Genomic DNA, 14,874 nt, shown 5'->3' on the forward strand with positions numbered 1-14,874 from the left:
TAAACAATGAAAACCTTGTTTCCTAATACCTGTACAATAATCACGGAAATTTGCAGGAAGGCCAAACAGGCTTCCTTGAATACATCAAAAATATATTTCTCATCACAAAATTCTCTTTTACATTTTCTGAAGTGACTCTTAAATAATTGTTTTTTCCATATAATTTTTTACAAGATATTTTACAAAATACCGAAAACATAACAGCACACAGTATCCATGACACCTCATCATGTAAATTAAATTGAAACTGTATACAGGTGACGCAGCACAGCTGACACACAGGGGCTCTCACAGGATGAGAAAGGGTTCTGCTCAGCACTCTGGACCTCCATGTGGACTGAGTGCTGAGCGACAGTTCACACGCCCCCTCTCCCCTGCTCACCATTCACTACTGCAATTCTGCAGTGCTGCCCTTGAGTACTTATTAACCAAGTTTTATACAAACTGTGTCTCAGACTCTGAGGATGCAGGAGACTATATAATATTGGCGCCTGTTAGTGAAGATGAAGGTCAATAACAACAAACCCTTTTATAAACCAACAAATCATAAGGAGGAGATGTGGTAACATTACCTCTGCTACTTACTGAGCAGTAAGACATGTCCTATTAGTTAACACTTTTATATCATTAAAATAGAAAAACCAGTAGTATATGGTGTGTCTTGACAGACATCACAGGCATGACAAGACATGTGCATCTCATTCTCCCAATTACATTATCATATGCAATTCCAAAATATGAAACTGTGTGACACAGGAAAAGAAGCCATAATTATATATCACTGAGAAATTTCCTAATTAGATGTTCAAGTTATTCACATATTTTTAAAACTTCATACTTTGGACTAAACATATGTCAATCATTTAGAGTTGGGTATTTGGGGTACATATGTCTATAAAAAGTGCATGGCTCTCCATTATAGCATTATTTATAGGGACACATATTTCTACTGTCTTTAAATCGTTAGGTTTACCCACAAAATACAGTATGGTGGGATTACTTACCAAAGATTGATTCCTGAGGGCATTTTCTTATATACAATGAGCTGTTGTTTCTTAACGAAAATATTACCCCGTGGCATTCATGGAGTTTTCCTAAACTCACCAGAAAAGAGTTCATTCCCAGGAGGAATGTTTCTGACAGCTAATGAGATCTGATCTCTGGAAGACTTTCTGATATTCACAGTATTCCTCTTCACTGTTAGTTTTCTACCATTAAAGTCTCACCATGGTTTGAAAGGTTTTTGAAATTCACTGCATTTCATAGGGTCGTTCTACTCTACAAATTTTAATAAGCATATTAAAAGCTGCTGAAAGCTTTACCTATATAACCTCACTTAGAGTTTCTACAAGAGCACTCAGACATGTAATGTGAGGTGACTGTTATCTGAAATATGTACCCTAACTACCTCCTCTGAAGTACAGGGAGATAAGGTCTCTGTCAAATACAAATTTTAACCCCCCTTCCTAGGACTTCTTTACTGTATGAGTTCTCCGATGATTAATGAGCTGTGACTTTTGGGAGAAGGCTTTCTCACATTCGCTGCACTGATATGGTTTCTCTCCTGTATGAATTCTCTGATGATTAACAAGCTGTGACTTCTGAGAGAAGGCCTTCCTACACTCACTGCATCCATAGGGTTTCTCTCCTGTGTGAGTCCTCTGGTGAGGTATGAGGTGTGATTTCCGAGAGAAGGCTTTGCCACAGTCACTGCATTCAAAGGGTTTCTCTCCTGTATGTGTCCTCTGATGATTGATGAGACTTGACTTCTCCCTGAAGGCTTTCCGACATTCACTGCATTCATAAGGTTTTTCTCCTGTATGAGTTCTTTGATGTCTGATTAGTTCTGATTTCTCAAAGAAAGCTTTCTGACAAATACCACATTCATAAGGTTTTTCTCCTGTGTGAATTCGCTGGTGAGTATTGAGCTGTGACTTCTGGGAGAAAGCTTTTTCACAATCCCTGCATTCATAAGGTTTTTCTCCCGTATGGGTTCTCTGGTGGGTTGCAAGACTTGACTTCTCACCAAAGGCTTTCCCACATTCCGTGCATTCATAGGGTTTCTCTCCTGTATGAGTCCTCTGATGTGATATGAGATGTGACTTCTGACAAAAGGCTTTTCCACACTCACTGCATACATATGGTTTTTCTCCTGTGTGGATTCTCTGATGATTAGTGAGGCTTAGTTTTTCACTGAAGGCTTTGCCACATTCATTGCACTCATAGGGTTTCTCTCCTGTATGAGTTCTCTGATGTCTGACAAGTTGAGATTTCCTACTGAAGGCTTTTCCACACTTACTGCACACAAAGGGTTTCTCTCCTGTGTGTGTCATCTGATGTGACAAGAGGTGCGACTTCTGGGAGAAGGCTTTCCCACACTGGATGCACCCATGAGGCTTCTCTCCTGTATGGGTTCTCTGGTGGTTAATGAGACTGGACCTCTCTCGGAAGGCTTTCCGACACTCACTGCATTCATAGGGTTTCTCTCCAGTATGAATTGTCTGATGTCTAACGAGCTCTGATTTCTCAAAGAAGGCTTTTCTACAATCACTACATCCATAGGGTTTTGTTCCTGTGTGGGTCCTGTGATGTGTGACAAGCTGTGACTTCCTGCTGAAGGCTTTCCCGCATTCCCTACACTCAAAAGGTTTCTCTCCTGTATGAATCCTCTGATGATTGATGAGATTTGACTTTTCACTAAAGGCCCTCCCACACTCACTGCATCCATAGGGTTTCTCTCCAGTGTGCGTCCTCCAATGTGATATGAGATGTGACTTCCGTGAGAAAGCTTTCCCACATTCACCACATTCATATGGTTTCTCCCCTGTATGTGTCCTCTGATGGGATGTCAGCTGTGACTTTTGGGAGAAGGCTTTCCCACACTGGCTACAATTATAAGGTTTTTCTCCTGTATGAGTCCTGTGATGTGTAATGAACTGTGACTTCTGGGGAAAGGTTTTGCCACATTTACCACAGCCATAGGCTATCTCTCTTATATGTCTGCTCTGATGTTTAATGAGACTTGATTTCTTATTGAAGCGTTTCCTACATTCACTGCATTCATAGAGCTTCTCCCCTAAACGAGTTCTATGGTAAATAATGATCTGTGACTTTTTATAGCTAGCTTTATCATATTTACCACATTCATAGTATTTTAACCAAGTATCAGATTCCCCAGGCTTGGTATGGAGAAACAATTTATCAAATATGTTTACGTCAGCTGATTCTGTTTTTCCACAATCTGCTTTTGGAAAAATTAAACCTAAGTGATGTTTTAAAACTAATCCATCTATGTCATCTTCATTGTTTGAACTCCTTAAAGGAACAAAGTTCACATTCATATTAAAATTCTTTCCAGGTGCATCACATTCATGATCTTGCTTCATATTTTGAAGCTTCTCTTGGTTATCCTTGTGCCAAGTCATGTGACCATTTACTTGCAAGACTTGTTCTATGAAGAAAAGAAAAAAACCTGTGAATCCCTCTACAGTTGTGCTTATCGAGTAAAAAACTAGAAATGCTATTTGAGGAGATGAATGCCTTTTAAGGCTTAGTTTTCTAGTCTGAAACAAGTCCCAAGTCTATTAGTAAGTCTACAATGTCCTCAAGTTATTGAAAAAAATTTTAGATGCTGTGAACAAAAACAGAAAATAGACAGTAGACTAAGTCTGAATGGAGCTGACACCAACTTGGGGGAGGGGAAACCACTGAACAGGTTACACCGAGGGTCCTTGAAGAAGAGACCACAGCCCATGGCAGGTGCTCATGTTGCCTCACCTGCACCCTCAGCTACGTTCAGAGGACACTGCAGCTTGGGCCAACTGTGGAGCCTCACCTCTCCACAGAGACCTTTATTGGGCCATGTGCAGGGATGCTAGAAATTCTGGAGTCCAGGTGTTCCCGAGAGCAATGCTCAATCACTGAGATGTGGGAGATGGAGGGCTCCCAGCAGCACTGTGCCCAGGCCCACAGCAGTGCAATGGCACACCCGTGGCATCCCCAACCCCACCTCACCTCCCTTTCTCCCACTATATGGTAGGGAACATGGTCCCAGGAAGTTCCTGCATTCAGAAAAGTATCTCAGGGTATACTTTTGAGGGACCCTGAATTGAGTGAACATCACACACCAGGTAACGAGGAAGGAGGTTCAGCTAATTAAAGTAGTGCTAGATGCTTAGTGTTGCCATGTAAAATAGCTTACAAAGGGAGACAGGAACTCATCTCTATAGTAGTTTGGGAAGTTCAGTAATCACAGACCTACTTTTAAGTGGGAGTTGAGAAGTCTCTAAAAAGATGTTTTCCACCAAAGGGCGTAAAATTTATTTATTTTTGTATTTTTAGAGTCACACCTGTGATATATGGAAGTTCCCAGGCTAGGAGTTGAATCAGAGCTACAGCTGCTGGCCTCTGCTGCAGCTCATGGCAATGCCAGATCTTTAACCCATTAAACGAGGCCAGGGATCAACCCTGCATCCTAGTCAGGTTTGGATGGATGCTAGTAGGGTTCATTACTGCTGAGCCACAAGAGGAACTCCAAAAGGGCATAAAATTTAAATAAGAAAAAATGATGGAAAAAGATAATTCCATGTACTCTTATGGTGTCTAAGCCACACACAAAAAAACCACTAGAATCTAATTTTATAAGGGAAAAAAAATGGGCCAATGGTTTAGGAGGAATGATGATCCATTTTCTGACATAATTAGACTGAACAGAGAAGGCTTCACATTAGAGATGCCCAAAGTGAGGGAAAATGAAACCCTGATGTCCAAGCACAGGCATCTCCAACCACAGGGGTAGGGTAGACAGAAGATTAACCAAGTCAGGGGACAGAATGCCTAGCAAGAAGTCAAAGCTCCAGATGTGACAGATGGGAAATAACATGCAAACACTTCAAGTGATGAGCAAAGAAACCACATGTAAATGTGATTTACTTAAGAAGTCTACGTCCTCTATTCTGAATCATCATTAAGGGTTTGAGATGTTGAAAAGAGCTCTTTAAGGAACATTTCAAAGATGCCAGCCCCCACCTGGCTGAGACTGAACATCTAACTTCTCCATCTGTCTAGTTTGCACACACTCACCTGGGGGGTCTGAACCTGGAATTTCTCCATCTCCTGTCCACGGCTCTTCTCCTTGCTCCAACTTGAGTATGACACCAGGTTTCATAACCTCATACCCTGTTCAGAGAAAATCACAAAGGCCTTGGCCTTTAGAGCCTCTGAAGAATGCACAAGGTTTGGCATTAGTAGGCTCAGTGAAGTCATGAATTCGTAGACCAAGAGTAAATAATTCTCAAAAGAATGGTAATGGTCTCCCTGGTGGCTAATAAGGCTAAGAATCTTTGACCTCTATAATTCAAGTCCAAAAGCATAAACACTCCAGAGGCTCTGTTGCCAGTCTGCCTGGGTCAAATTCAGGCTCTTTCATTTACAAGCTGTCAGTCCTGGAGAAAGTTACTTAGCCTCTCTTTGCCTCAATTTCCTCATTAGAAAAAAAACGACAGTAATCATACTTGCCACATAGGATTGCCCTGATGGTTAAGTGATTCTATAAGCCCATAGTAGGTGGCAGTGAGTAAGCGGTACACAGTTGGTGGTGCACAGTAAGTTACATACCTCAGGTGTTACCGCTACTCCTATTAGTTTCAGAGGCTGCACAATGAAATTAAGACTTCAGGAGTTCCCGTTGTGGCTCAGCAGATTAAGAATCTGACTAGTACCCATGAAGATGTAGGTTTGAACCTTGGCCTCAATCAGTGGGTTAATGATCTGGCATTGCTGAGGTGTAGGCTGACAGCTGCAGCTTTGATCTGATCTTTAGCTTGAGAACGTCCATATGCCACAGGTGCAGCCCTAACAAGAAAAAAAGAAAAGAAATTAAGACTTCATTATCATAAGCTGAAATCCATTACTCTCCCTGGTGTCATAGTCCAAGGAAATCTGATCTCCTAAATTTATGCCCAAAATCATTAAAAATTTTGGAGGCCCCAGAGCTCTCAGCAACTAAAAGAAAAGAAGCAAAGTATCAGGCACAACATGAAGTTCTCTGGGCAGCTTTTCTTACCCAGTGACACAAGGCTGCTATAGTTCTCCAACATGACATCTTTATATAGGTCCTTCTGATAGGGGTCCAGCAGCTGCCATTCTTTCTGGGTGAAGTCCACAGACAAATCTTCAAATGAGAATGACTCCTGTAAGAGCACAATCTTCGTGAGTCAGAAGTAGTCATCAACAGGTGATGTGGGGAACTGGAGCACATCATTCTCACCGTGGCAAGTTAGAGTTTCTACTCTGTCCCTACTTTTGTGCTCCATTTTGTGGGATAAAAGGCCTTTGTGTATTCTTTCATACTTCCATTCACATGAGAATTGGAAAATGTGGCTTTAAATCTTCCAAACTGCCAAGAAAATATTTACTGAACCCCAAGTTTGTCACCAGAAGATATGGTAGCCAAAGAAAGATAATGAAAAAACATCTGAAAAAAATGTTTAGTTTGGTAGACAACTGCAAACATGGACATCTATAAGCGTGGACATCTATAAATTAAACAAACAAACACTGTTTTAAGAGCCGAGACAAAAAAGCAGGGAGGAAGAGTTTCTATTGTGGCTCAGCCGTGAAGAACCAAACTAGTACCATGAAGATGTGAGTTTGATCCCTGGCCTTGCTCAGTGGGTTAAGGAGCAGGCAACGCCGTAAGCAGACATGGCTCAGATCCCACGTTACTGTGGCTGTGGTGCAGGCCAGCAGCTACTGTTCCGATTTGACCCCTAGCCTGGGAACTTCTATATGTCACAGGTGCAGCCCTAAAGAAGAAAAAAAAAAATACCTAGAGGCAAGTGAAACCGAAAACACTACAATACAAAAACCTACAGGATGCAGCAAAAGTAGTTTTAAAAGGGAATTCATAGCAATACACGTTTACTTCATGAAACAAGAAAAACCTCAAATAAACAACCTAACAGTACACCTAGAATGACTAGAGAAAGAAGAATAAACAAAACCTAAAATTAGTTAAAGGGAAGTAATCATAAAGATCAGAAATAAATTGAGACTAAAAAACAATAAAGCTGTTTCTTTGAAAAGATAAGCAAAACTGATAAACCTTTAGCCAGATTCATCAAGAAAAAAATGTGAGAGGATACAAATTTAAAATCAGGAATGGGAGTTCCTGATGTTGAATAACAGGATTGGTGATGTCTTTGAAGTGCTGGGACACAGGTTTGATCTCCAGTCTGGCACACTGGATTAAAGGATCCAGTGTTGCCGTAACTGCAGCATAGACTGCAACTGTAGCTCAGATCTGATCCCTGGCCTAGGAATTCCATATCCCATGGAGTGCTCAAAAAAGAAAAAAAAAAATTTTTTTTTTTTTTTTTTGTATTTTAGGGCATCACCTACAGCATATGGAAGTTCCCAGGCTGGGGGTTGAATCAGAGCTGTAGCTGTCAGCCTGCCTACACCACAGCCACAGCAACCCCAGATCCAAGCTTCATCTGTGACCTACACCACAATGCCAGCAATATCAGATCTTTAGCCCACTGATTGGGGCCATGGATCGAACCTACATCCACATGGATACTAGCTGGGTTCATTACCACTGAGCCACAAAGGGAACTAAAAAAAAATTTTTTTTAATTAAAAAACAAAATCAGGAGGTCCCATAGTGGCTCAGTGGTTAACGAATCCGACTAGGAACCATGAGGTTGCAGGTTCGATCCCTAGCCTCGTTCAGTGGGTTAAGGATCCAGCATTGCGGTGAGCTGTGGTGTAGGCCAGCAGCTACAGCTCTGATTAGACCCCTAGCCTGGGAACCTCCATATGCAGCAGGTTCAGCCCTAGAAAAGACAATAATAATAATAGCTTTAGGATTTTCTGTGTCCCTATGGAAGAGCAGGTTCGATCCATGGCCTGGCACAATGTGTTAAAGAATCTGGCATAGCTGAAGCTGCAGAGCAGGTCACAGCTATGGCTTGGACTGAATTCCTGGCCTGGGAACTTCCATATGCCACGGGTATAGTCAAAAAAGTTTTTGAAAAATAATCAAAATCCACAGCCAATATAATACCCTACGGAGAAAAGCTGAAACCTTTCCTGCTAAAATATGGAAAAAGACAAGAATGCCCACTCTCACCACTTTTATTCAACATAGTATTAGAAATCCTAGCCACAACAATCAAACACACCAACAAACAAAAAGAAATAAAAGGTATCCAAGCTGGGAGAGAGATAAAATTTTCATATGCAAATGACATGATACTATATATAGAAAATCCTAAGGACTCCACTCAAGAACTACTCAATCTAATCAATGAATTCAGCAAAGTAGCAGGATACAAGATTAACAGTCAGAAATCAGTTCTGTATACTAACAATGAAATATTAGAAAAAGAATATAAAAAAAACAACTTTTAAAATCACTCCCCCCAAAATTAAATACCTAAGAATAAACCTGATCAAGGAGGTGAAAGACTTATTTGCTGAGAACTATAAAACACTAATCAAGAAAATTAAAGAGGATTCCAAAAATGGACAGATATCCCATACTCCTGGATTAGAAGAATTAATATTGTTAAAATAGCTATACTACCCAAGGCATCTACCAATTTAACATGATCCCTATCAAATCACCCATAAGATTTTTAACAGAACTAGACAAATAATCCAAAAATTTATATGAAACTGTAAAAAGTCCAAAATTGCCCAAGTAATCCTGAGGGGAAAAAAAAATGAAGAAGGCAATATTCTCCCAAACTTCAGACAATACTACAAAGCTACAATAATCAAAACAGTGTGGAACAGGTACAAAAACAGACATATAGATCAATGGAACAGAATAGAGAGCCCAGAAATAAACCCAGACATCTACAATTAATCTTCAATAAAGGAGGGGATAATGGGAAAGAGACAGTGTCTTTAGCAAGCAGTGTTGTGAAAGTTGGACAGCTGTATGTAAATCAGTGAAACTAGAATATAACCTCACACCATGCACACACACCAAAAAAACTCAAAATGGCTTAAAGACTTAAACATAACACATGACACCACAAAACTCCTAGAAGAAAACATGGGCAAAACATTCTCTGACATAAAATGTACAAATGTTTTATTAAGTCAGTCTCCCAAGGCAATTGAAATAAAAACAAAAATACACCAATGAGAACTAATCAAACTGACAAGCTTTTGCATAGCAAAGAAAACCATAAACAAAACAAAAAGGCAATCCACAGAATGGAAGAAAATAGTTGCGAACAATGCAAACAACAAGGTCTTAATCTCTAAAATATACAAACAGCTCATACAACTCAACAACAACAAAAATAAATCCAATTGAAAAATGGGCAGAAGACCTAAATAGACATTTCTCCAAAGAAGATATAAGCATGGCCAGTAGGCACATGAAGAGATGATCAACACTTAATTATTAGAGAAATGCAAATCAAAGCTACAATGAGGTACCACCTCACACCAGTCACAAGGGCCATCATTGATAACAAATAACAAATGCTGGAGAGGGTGTGAAGAAAAGGAAACCCTCCTACACTGTTGGTGGGAATGTAAATTGGCACAACCACTATGGAAAACAGTAGTGGAAGTTACTCAGAAATCTAAAAACAGAACTGCCATATGATCCAGCAATCCCACTCCTGGCCATATATCCAGACAAAACTATAATTATAAGAGACAGATGCACTCCTATGTTTACAGGAGCACTATTCGCAATAGCCAAGACAGGGAAACAAGCTAAATGCCCATCGACAGATGAATGAATTAAGAAGATGTGGTAGAGGAGTTCCCACCATGGTGCAGTGGGTTAAGAATCGGACTGCAGTGGCTTGGGTAGCTGCAGGGGTTCAGGTTCCATCCCTAGATATGGTACATATATACAATGGAATACTACTCAATCATAAAAAAGAATGAACTAATGCCATTTGCAGCAACATGGATGCAACTAGAGATTATCATACTAAGTGAAATCAGAAAGAGAAAAACAAATACCATATGATATCACTTATATGTGGGATCTAAAATATGACACAAACGAACCTATCTACAAAACAGAAACAGACTCAGACACAGAGAACAGACTTGTAGTTGCCAATGGGGAGGAGGAGGGAGTGGGATGGACTGGGAGTTTGGGGTTGGTAGATGCAAACTATTACATTTAGAATGGATAAGCAATGAGGGCCCACTGTATAGCACAGGGAACTATATCCAGTCTCTTGGGATAGACCATGATGGGAGATGATGTAAGGGAATGTATATGTAGATATGTCATTTTGCTGTACAGCAGAAACTGACACAACATTTTAAATCAACTATACATTAATAAAAAAAAGAAAGAAAAGAAAAATAATCAACGCTTGTTATAGAAACTCTTATCAGATTAGGAAGTCAGTGGAATTTCTTTTCAATGAAAAAAAGTACTGCTTATATTTTTATAAACATGGACAATCTAACGAAAAATTATTAGAACTAGTACATGAGCTTACCAAATTCCTGGATACCAAGTCAATATATAAAAATCTAGTGTATTTCCTTATTTTGGCAACAAAAACTTAAAATTAGCAACTAAATTTTAAGATACCAATTGCAGGTCTAGGGCAGAAAATGTACAGACTGACCCTTGACATATCTTGTCATGAGAGAAAGCAGCATCCTAATTAATAAATGAAGAAATATTAAAAGAAGGGTGCTACTTTGCAAACTCTAATAAAATATTCCATCTGAGCAATGGTCATACAAAAGTGTCAGTAGGACAAAAAGAGAGACAAGCAGATACTATGCACTTCCTGAGAGAAGCACCACCACAGCCTCTGAAGTATTCTTACCCAAAGGTCACACTCAAATCTGATTAAGTCTCTAGATCAGATCTGTCCAGTGAAACTTTCCATGACGATGGGCTGTGCTTTATATCTGTGCTACTCAATTGGTGGCTGTCCAGCTTGTGGCTACTGAGCATTTGAAGGCGGTGACTGTGACTGCAGGATTTAGCTTACTTAACTTAAACAGTCATAGGAAGCTGGTGGCTTCCATACTGGATTGCACAGCTCTGAACCTACTAACTGACAGGATACATAGGTGACGGGATGTGTGAACAATATGAAGGGGATGCAATCAGCAAAACGAGGACATTACCCACTACATCGTTCATTCAAAGGCTTCAGACAGTGGGACTACAGATAAGTGGCCTGGATTCTTCAACAAATCATTTGGCTAGAAAAAAACAGCAAGAGGAGTTCTCGTCCTGGCTCAGTGGAATTGAATCCGACTGGGAACCATGATGTTACAGGTTCGATCCCTGGCCTCGCTCAGTGGGTTAAGGATCCAGCATTGCTGTGAGCTGTGGTGTAGGTCGAAGATGCGGCTTGGATCTGAAGTTGCTGTGGCTGTGGTATAAGCCAGCAGCTACAGCTCCAATTAGACTCCTAGCCTGGGAACCTCCATATGCCACAGGTGCGGCCCTAAAAAGCAAACAAACAAACAAACAAAAAAAAACAAAAAAAAAACCAAGACTGAGACAGATCAAGGAACTGCACTGTATGAACTTTAATTAGATTCTGATTCAAACAAACCACAAACAATTTATGAATTTATGAGACAACTGGAAACTTGATACTGACTGGATGTGGTGATGTTAAGAAGCTGGCTTAATTGGAGAGAAGGTTGCAACTGCAGTGAGTCTCACAAACACAATATTAAGTGAAAGAAACAAAACACAAACTAGTAGACACAACAGCAGACAAAACCAAACTGCAGTGTTGAAGGATGAATACTTCAGAGGGAAACTATAAAAAAAAGCAAGGGAATGGTTACAAAAGTCAGAGTCCTGGTTCCCTTGTCAGGAAGGAGAAGCGACTGGGAGAGGGCATCAGAAGGGACTCATTTGGGCTGGGAATGCACTATATCTTTTTTTTTTAGGGCCATCCACGGCATGTGGAAGTTCCCATGCTAGGGGTCATATCGGAGCTGCAGCTGCTGGCCTACGCCACAGCCACAGCCATGCAGGATCCAAGCCACAGCTGTGACCTACACCACAGCTCATGGCAACACCAGATCCTTAACCCACTGAACAGGGGCAGGGATCAAACCTGCGTCCTCATGGATACTAGTCAGATTCGTTACTGCTGGGCCACAACAAGAACTCTAGGAATGCACTATTTCTTGAAATGAAATGGTGGTTTTATGGATATACATCTGATAATACATTAAGCTGCACTTGTACATTTTAGGAACTTTTCTGCATGTGAATTCTACATCACAATTACAAAGGTAAATACTTAAATAATTATGGTGACTAAGTTCTGCTTTAGCATTTTCCCCTTGGGTCATACTCTGGGGAAAATTATGAGAAATGGCTATGATGATACCCTTGTATTTATTACAATGTTTCTCTTGAGGACATTACCCACTATATCATTTATTCAAAGGCTTCATCAAGGAATGACCAAGAAATATTTACTTTCTATGAAGAATCAGTTTCCTTTTTCATTTGGACAATGCAATTCATATAAACATGTTATTCATTATACCTGTCAAAAAACTGAGAACCAAGTTTACAGCTCAAATTCAATGATTACATAGGACATATAAATTCAAGCTTTAAGAAATTCTCAAGGCCCTAGAGTGAATACACCATTGCTTCAGTTTTGTTACAACCTGAATCTTACATTTTGAGGGTATTTTCCCCTGATTTCTCTATCTTTTTCCTTTTTATGGCCACATCTTCAGCATATAAAAGTTCCTAGGACAGGACTCAAATCGGAACTACAGCTGCAGACCTACACCACAACCACAGCAGCTTTCGAAAATGATGGATAGTTAACTCACTAAGCAAAGGCAAAGGATCAAATCCGCATCTTCACAGAAACAACATCAGGTCCTCCACCCTTGGAGCCACGAGAGGAATTCTCCCCGATTTCTCAATCATTTACTCTTTTCTTTTTCACTAGAAGACTTACAAACCTCTTCTAATTGCCTGGAAATAATGAGGAATAAACAATATCTCACCTGTAACATGGTCATTTTCTGCTGCCTGTGCAAGATGATTAACAAGTCCAAGATATGTTCTATCAGGCGTCTTCTGCTTCTGCCCCAAAGCTCTGCTGCAACGTCTTTCACACTAAGAATGAACCTGCTTGCACAGACTCCTTTAATTGCAGGCTTATTTGCAGGGATCCAAGATCTTCGGACATAGGGACAGGGACAAATGCACTTCAACTAGTATATTCACACTGCACCTAAAAGCTCTTCTTTTCTTGCTAGGAACGAGGCATGATCATCTAAAGCCAGAGTGTGTCTTTCCTGTAACAAACAGGGCTGTAGGACAGAAACAGAATATAATGTAGAACAACAGAAATCTAGGTCTCTGCACATACATAAAAACACCAGAATTAAGTAATTCTGCGGTCCACTCAATATCCACTGTGGACACTGACATACAAAACACTTTAATGGGTGCTGTGAAGTATAAGACAGCTCTATTTTAGGCAGATGGAATTTTGGAAGCTTATGTGACTTGTATTAAAAAATCTGAGTTTCAATCAGCCTTTTCCCCTTAGTGGTTATGTGACTTTGGAGAAAAACAAACTTTATCTTTCTAAGCCTTAGTTTCCCATTCAAATCTAGAAGCTTCCTAATTTAAGCATGCCAATTCTATCAATTTCTGAAGGGAATGTGTTAAACACTCTCAGTATGATTACACATTGGTCAGTTTTTCCCTGTAATTCTGTTGATGTTTGGATTATATGTTTAAGGCTATGTTTTTTGCTGTGCAGCAGAAAATTGACAGAACACTGTAAATCAGCTATAATGGAAAAAATAAAAATCTGGAGTTCCCGTCGTGGCACAGTGGTTAACGAATCCGACTAGGAACCATGAGGTTGCGGGTTCGGTCCCTGCCCTTGCTCAGTGGGTTAACGATCCGGCGTTGCCGTGAGCTGTGGTGTAGGTTGCAGACGCGGCTCGGATCCCACGTTGCTGTGGCTCTGGTGTAGGTCAGTGGCTACAGCTCCGATTCGACCCCTAGCCTAGGAACCTCCATATGCCGCGGGAGCAGCCCAAAGAAATAGCAAAAAGACAAATAAATAAATAAATAAATAAATAAATAAATAAATAAATAAAGTAAAAAACATTATAAAGAAAAAAAAGGCCATTTTTTAAAAATTTTTTAAGTTATTTAATTTTATTTATTTATTTATTTATTTTGTCTTTTTAGGGCCATACCCTCAGCACGGCATATGGAGGTTTCCAGGCTAGGGATATAATCAGAGCTTTAGCCCGCAGCCTATGCCATAGCCACAGCCACGCAGATCTGAGCCATGTACAGGACCTACACTACAGCTCACAGCAATGCCAGATCCTTAACCCACTGAGCAAGGCCAGGGACAGAACCTGGGTCCCCATTCATGCTAGACAGATTCCTTTCCACTGAGCCACAAAGAGGAACTCCTACTTTATTTATTTATTTATTTATTTATTTATTTATTGGCTTTTTAGGGCCACACCTGCAGCATATGGAAGTTTCCAGGCTAGGTGTCAAATGGGACCTGGAGCTGCTGGCCTACACCACAGCCACAGCAACTTGGGATCTGAGCAACGTCTGCAACCTTCACGACTCACGGCAACACCGGATCTTTAACCCACTGAGCAAGGCCATGGATCAAACCTGAGCCCTCACGGATACAGTTACTGCTGAGCCATGACAGGAACTCTGAGGCTATGTTTTTTAATGCACAAAGGTTATATACTTCTGGAGGATTATTATCTTTTTTTGGTCCCGCCACTGCATGCAGACGTTCCCAGGCTAGGGAACAAACCTGTGCCACAGCAGTGACCTGAGCCACAGCAGTGACAATGCCAGATCCTTAACTG

The 14,874-nt window shown here is 40.4% G+C and overlaps 1 protein-coding gene and 1 long non-coding RNA gene across 4 annotated transcripts in view; one reads left to right on the forward strand and one right to left on the reverse strand.

The window, feature by feature from the left end:
• The window catches only part of LOC125116085 (uncharacterized), a 31,198-nt gene that overhangs the window by 15,687 nt on the left and 637 nt on the right, over positions 1 to 14,874 (forward strand). The window contains exon 3 of one of the 2 annotated variants that reach the window (XR_007132247.1): positions 12,733 to 12,762. The exons of the other annotated variant lie outside the window; for it this stretch is intronic. This is a non-coding gene — a long non-coding RNA (uncharacterized LOC125116085). Of the gene's footprint in view, positions 1 to 12,732; positions 12,763 to 14,874 lie in introns of those variants that run through there. 2 annotated transcript variants of the gene reach the window in all.
• ZNF84 (zinc finger protein 84) overlaps positions 605 to 14,874 on the reverse strand; it is a 48,301-nt gene continuing 34,031 nt past the window's right edge. The window contains exons 3-6 of one of the 2 annotated variants that reach the window (XM_047761003.1): positions 13,012 to 13,320; positions 6,065 to 6,191; positions 5,083 to 5,178; positions 605 to 3,451 (exon numbers count right to left, since the gene is read on the reverse strand). In XM_047761003.1, the coding sequence (XP_047616959.1) occupies positions 1,467 to 3,451; positions 5,083 to 5,178; positions 6,065 to 6,191; positions 13,012 to 13,026 (2,223 nt within the window). In that variant the 5' untranslated portion in view covers positions 13,027 to 13,320 and the 3' untranslated portion in view covers positions 605 to 1,466. Of the gene's footprint in view, positions 3,452 to 5,082; positions 5,179 to 6,064; positions 6,192 to 10,553; positions 10,559 to 13,011; positions 13,321 to 14,874 lie in introns of both variants that reach the window. The other variant, XM_047761004.1, reaches the window with a different exon arrangement.

Source organism: Phacochoerus africanus, chromosome 15 (assembly GCF_016906955.1).
Source record: "Phacochoerus africanus isolate WHEZ1 chromosome 15, ROS_Pafr_v1, whole genome shotgun sequence".
Lineage (NCBI taxonomy): Eukaryota > Metazoa > Chordata > Mammalia > Artiodactyla > Suidae > Phacochoerus > Phacochoerus africanus.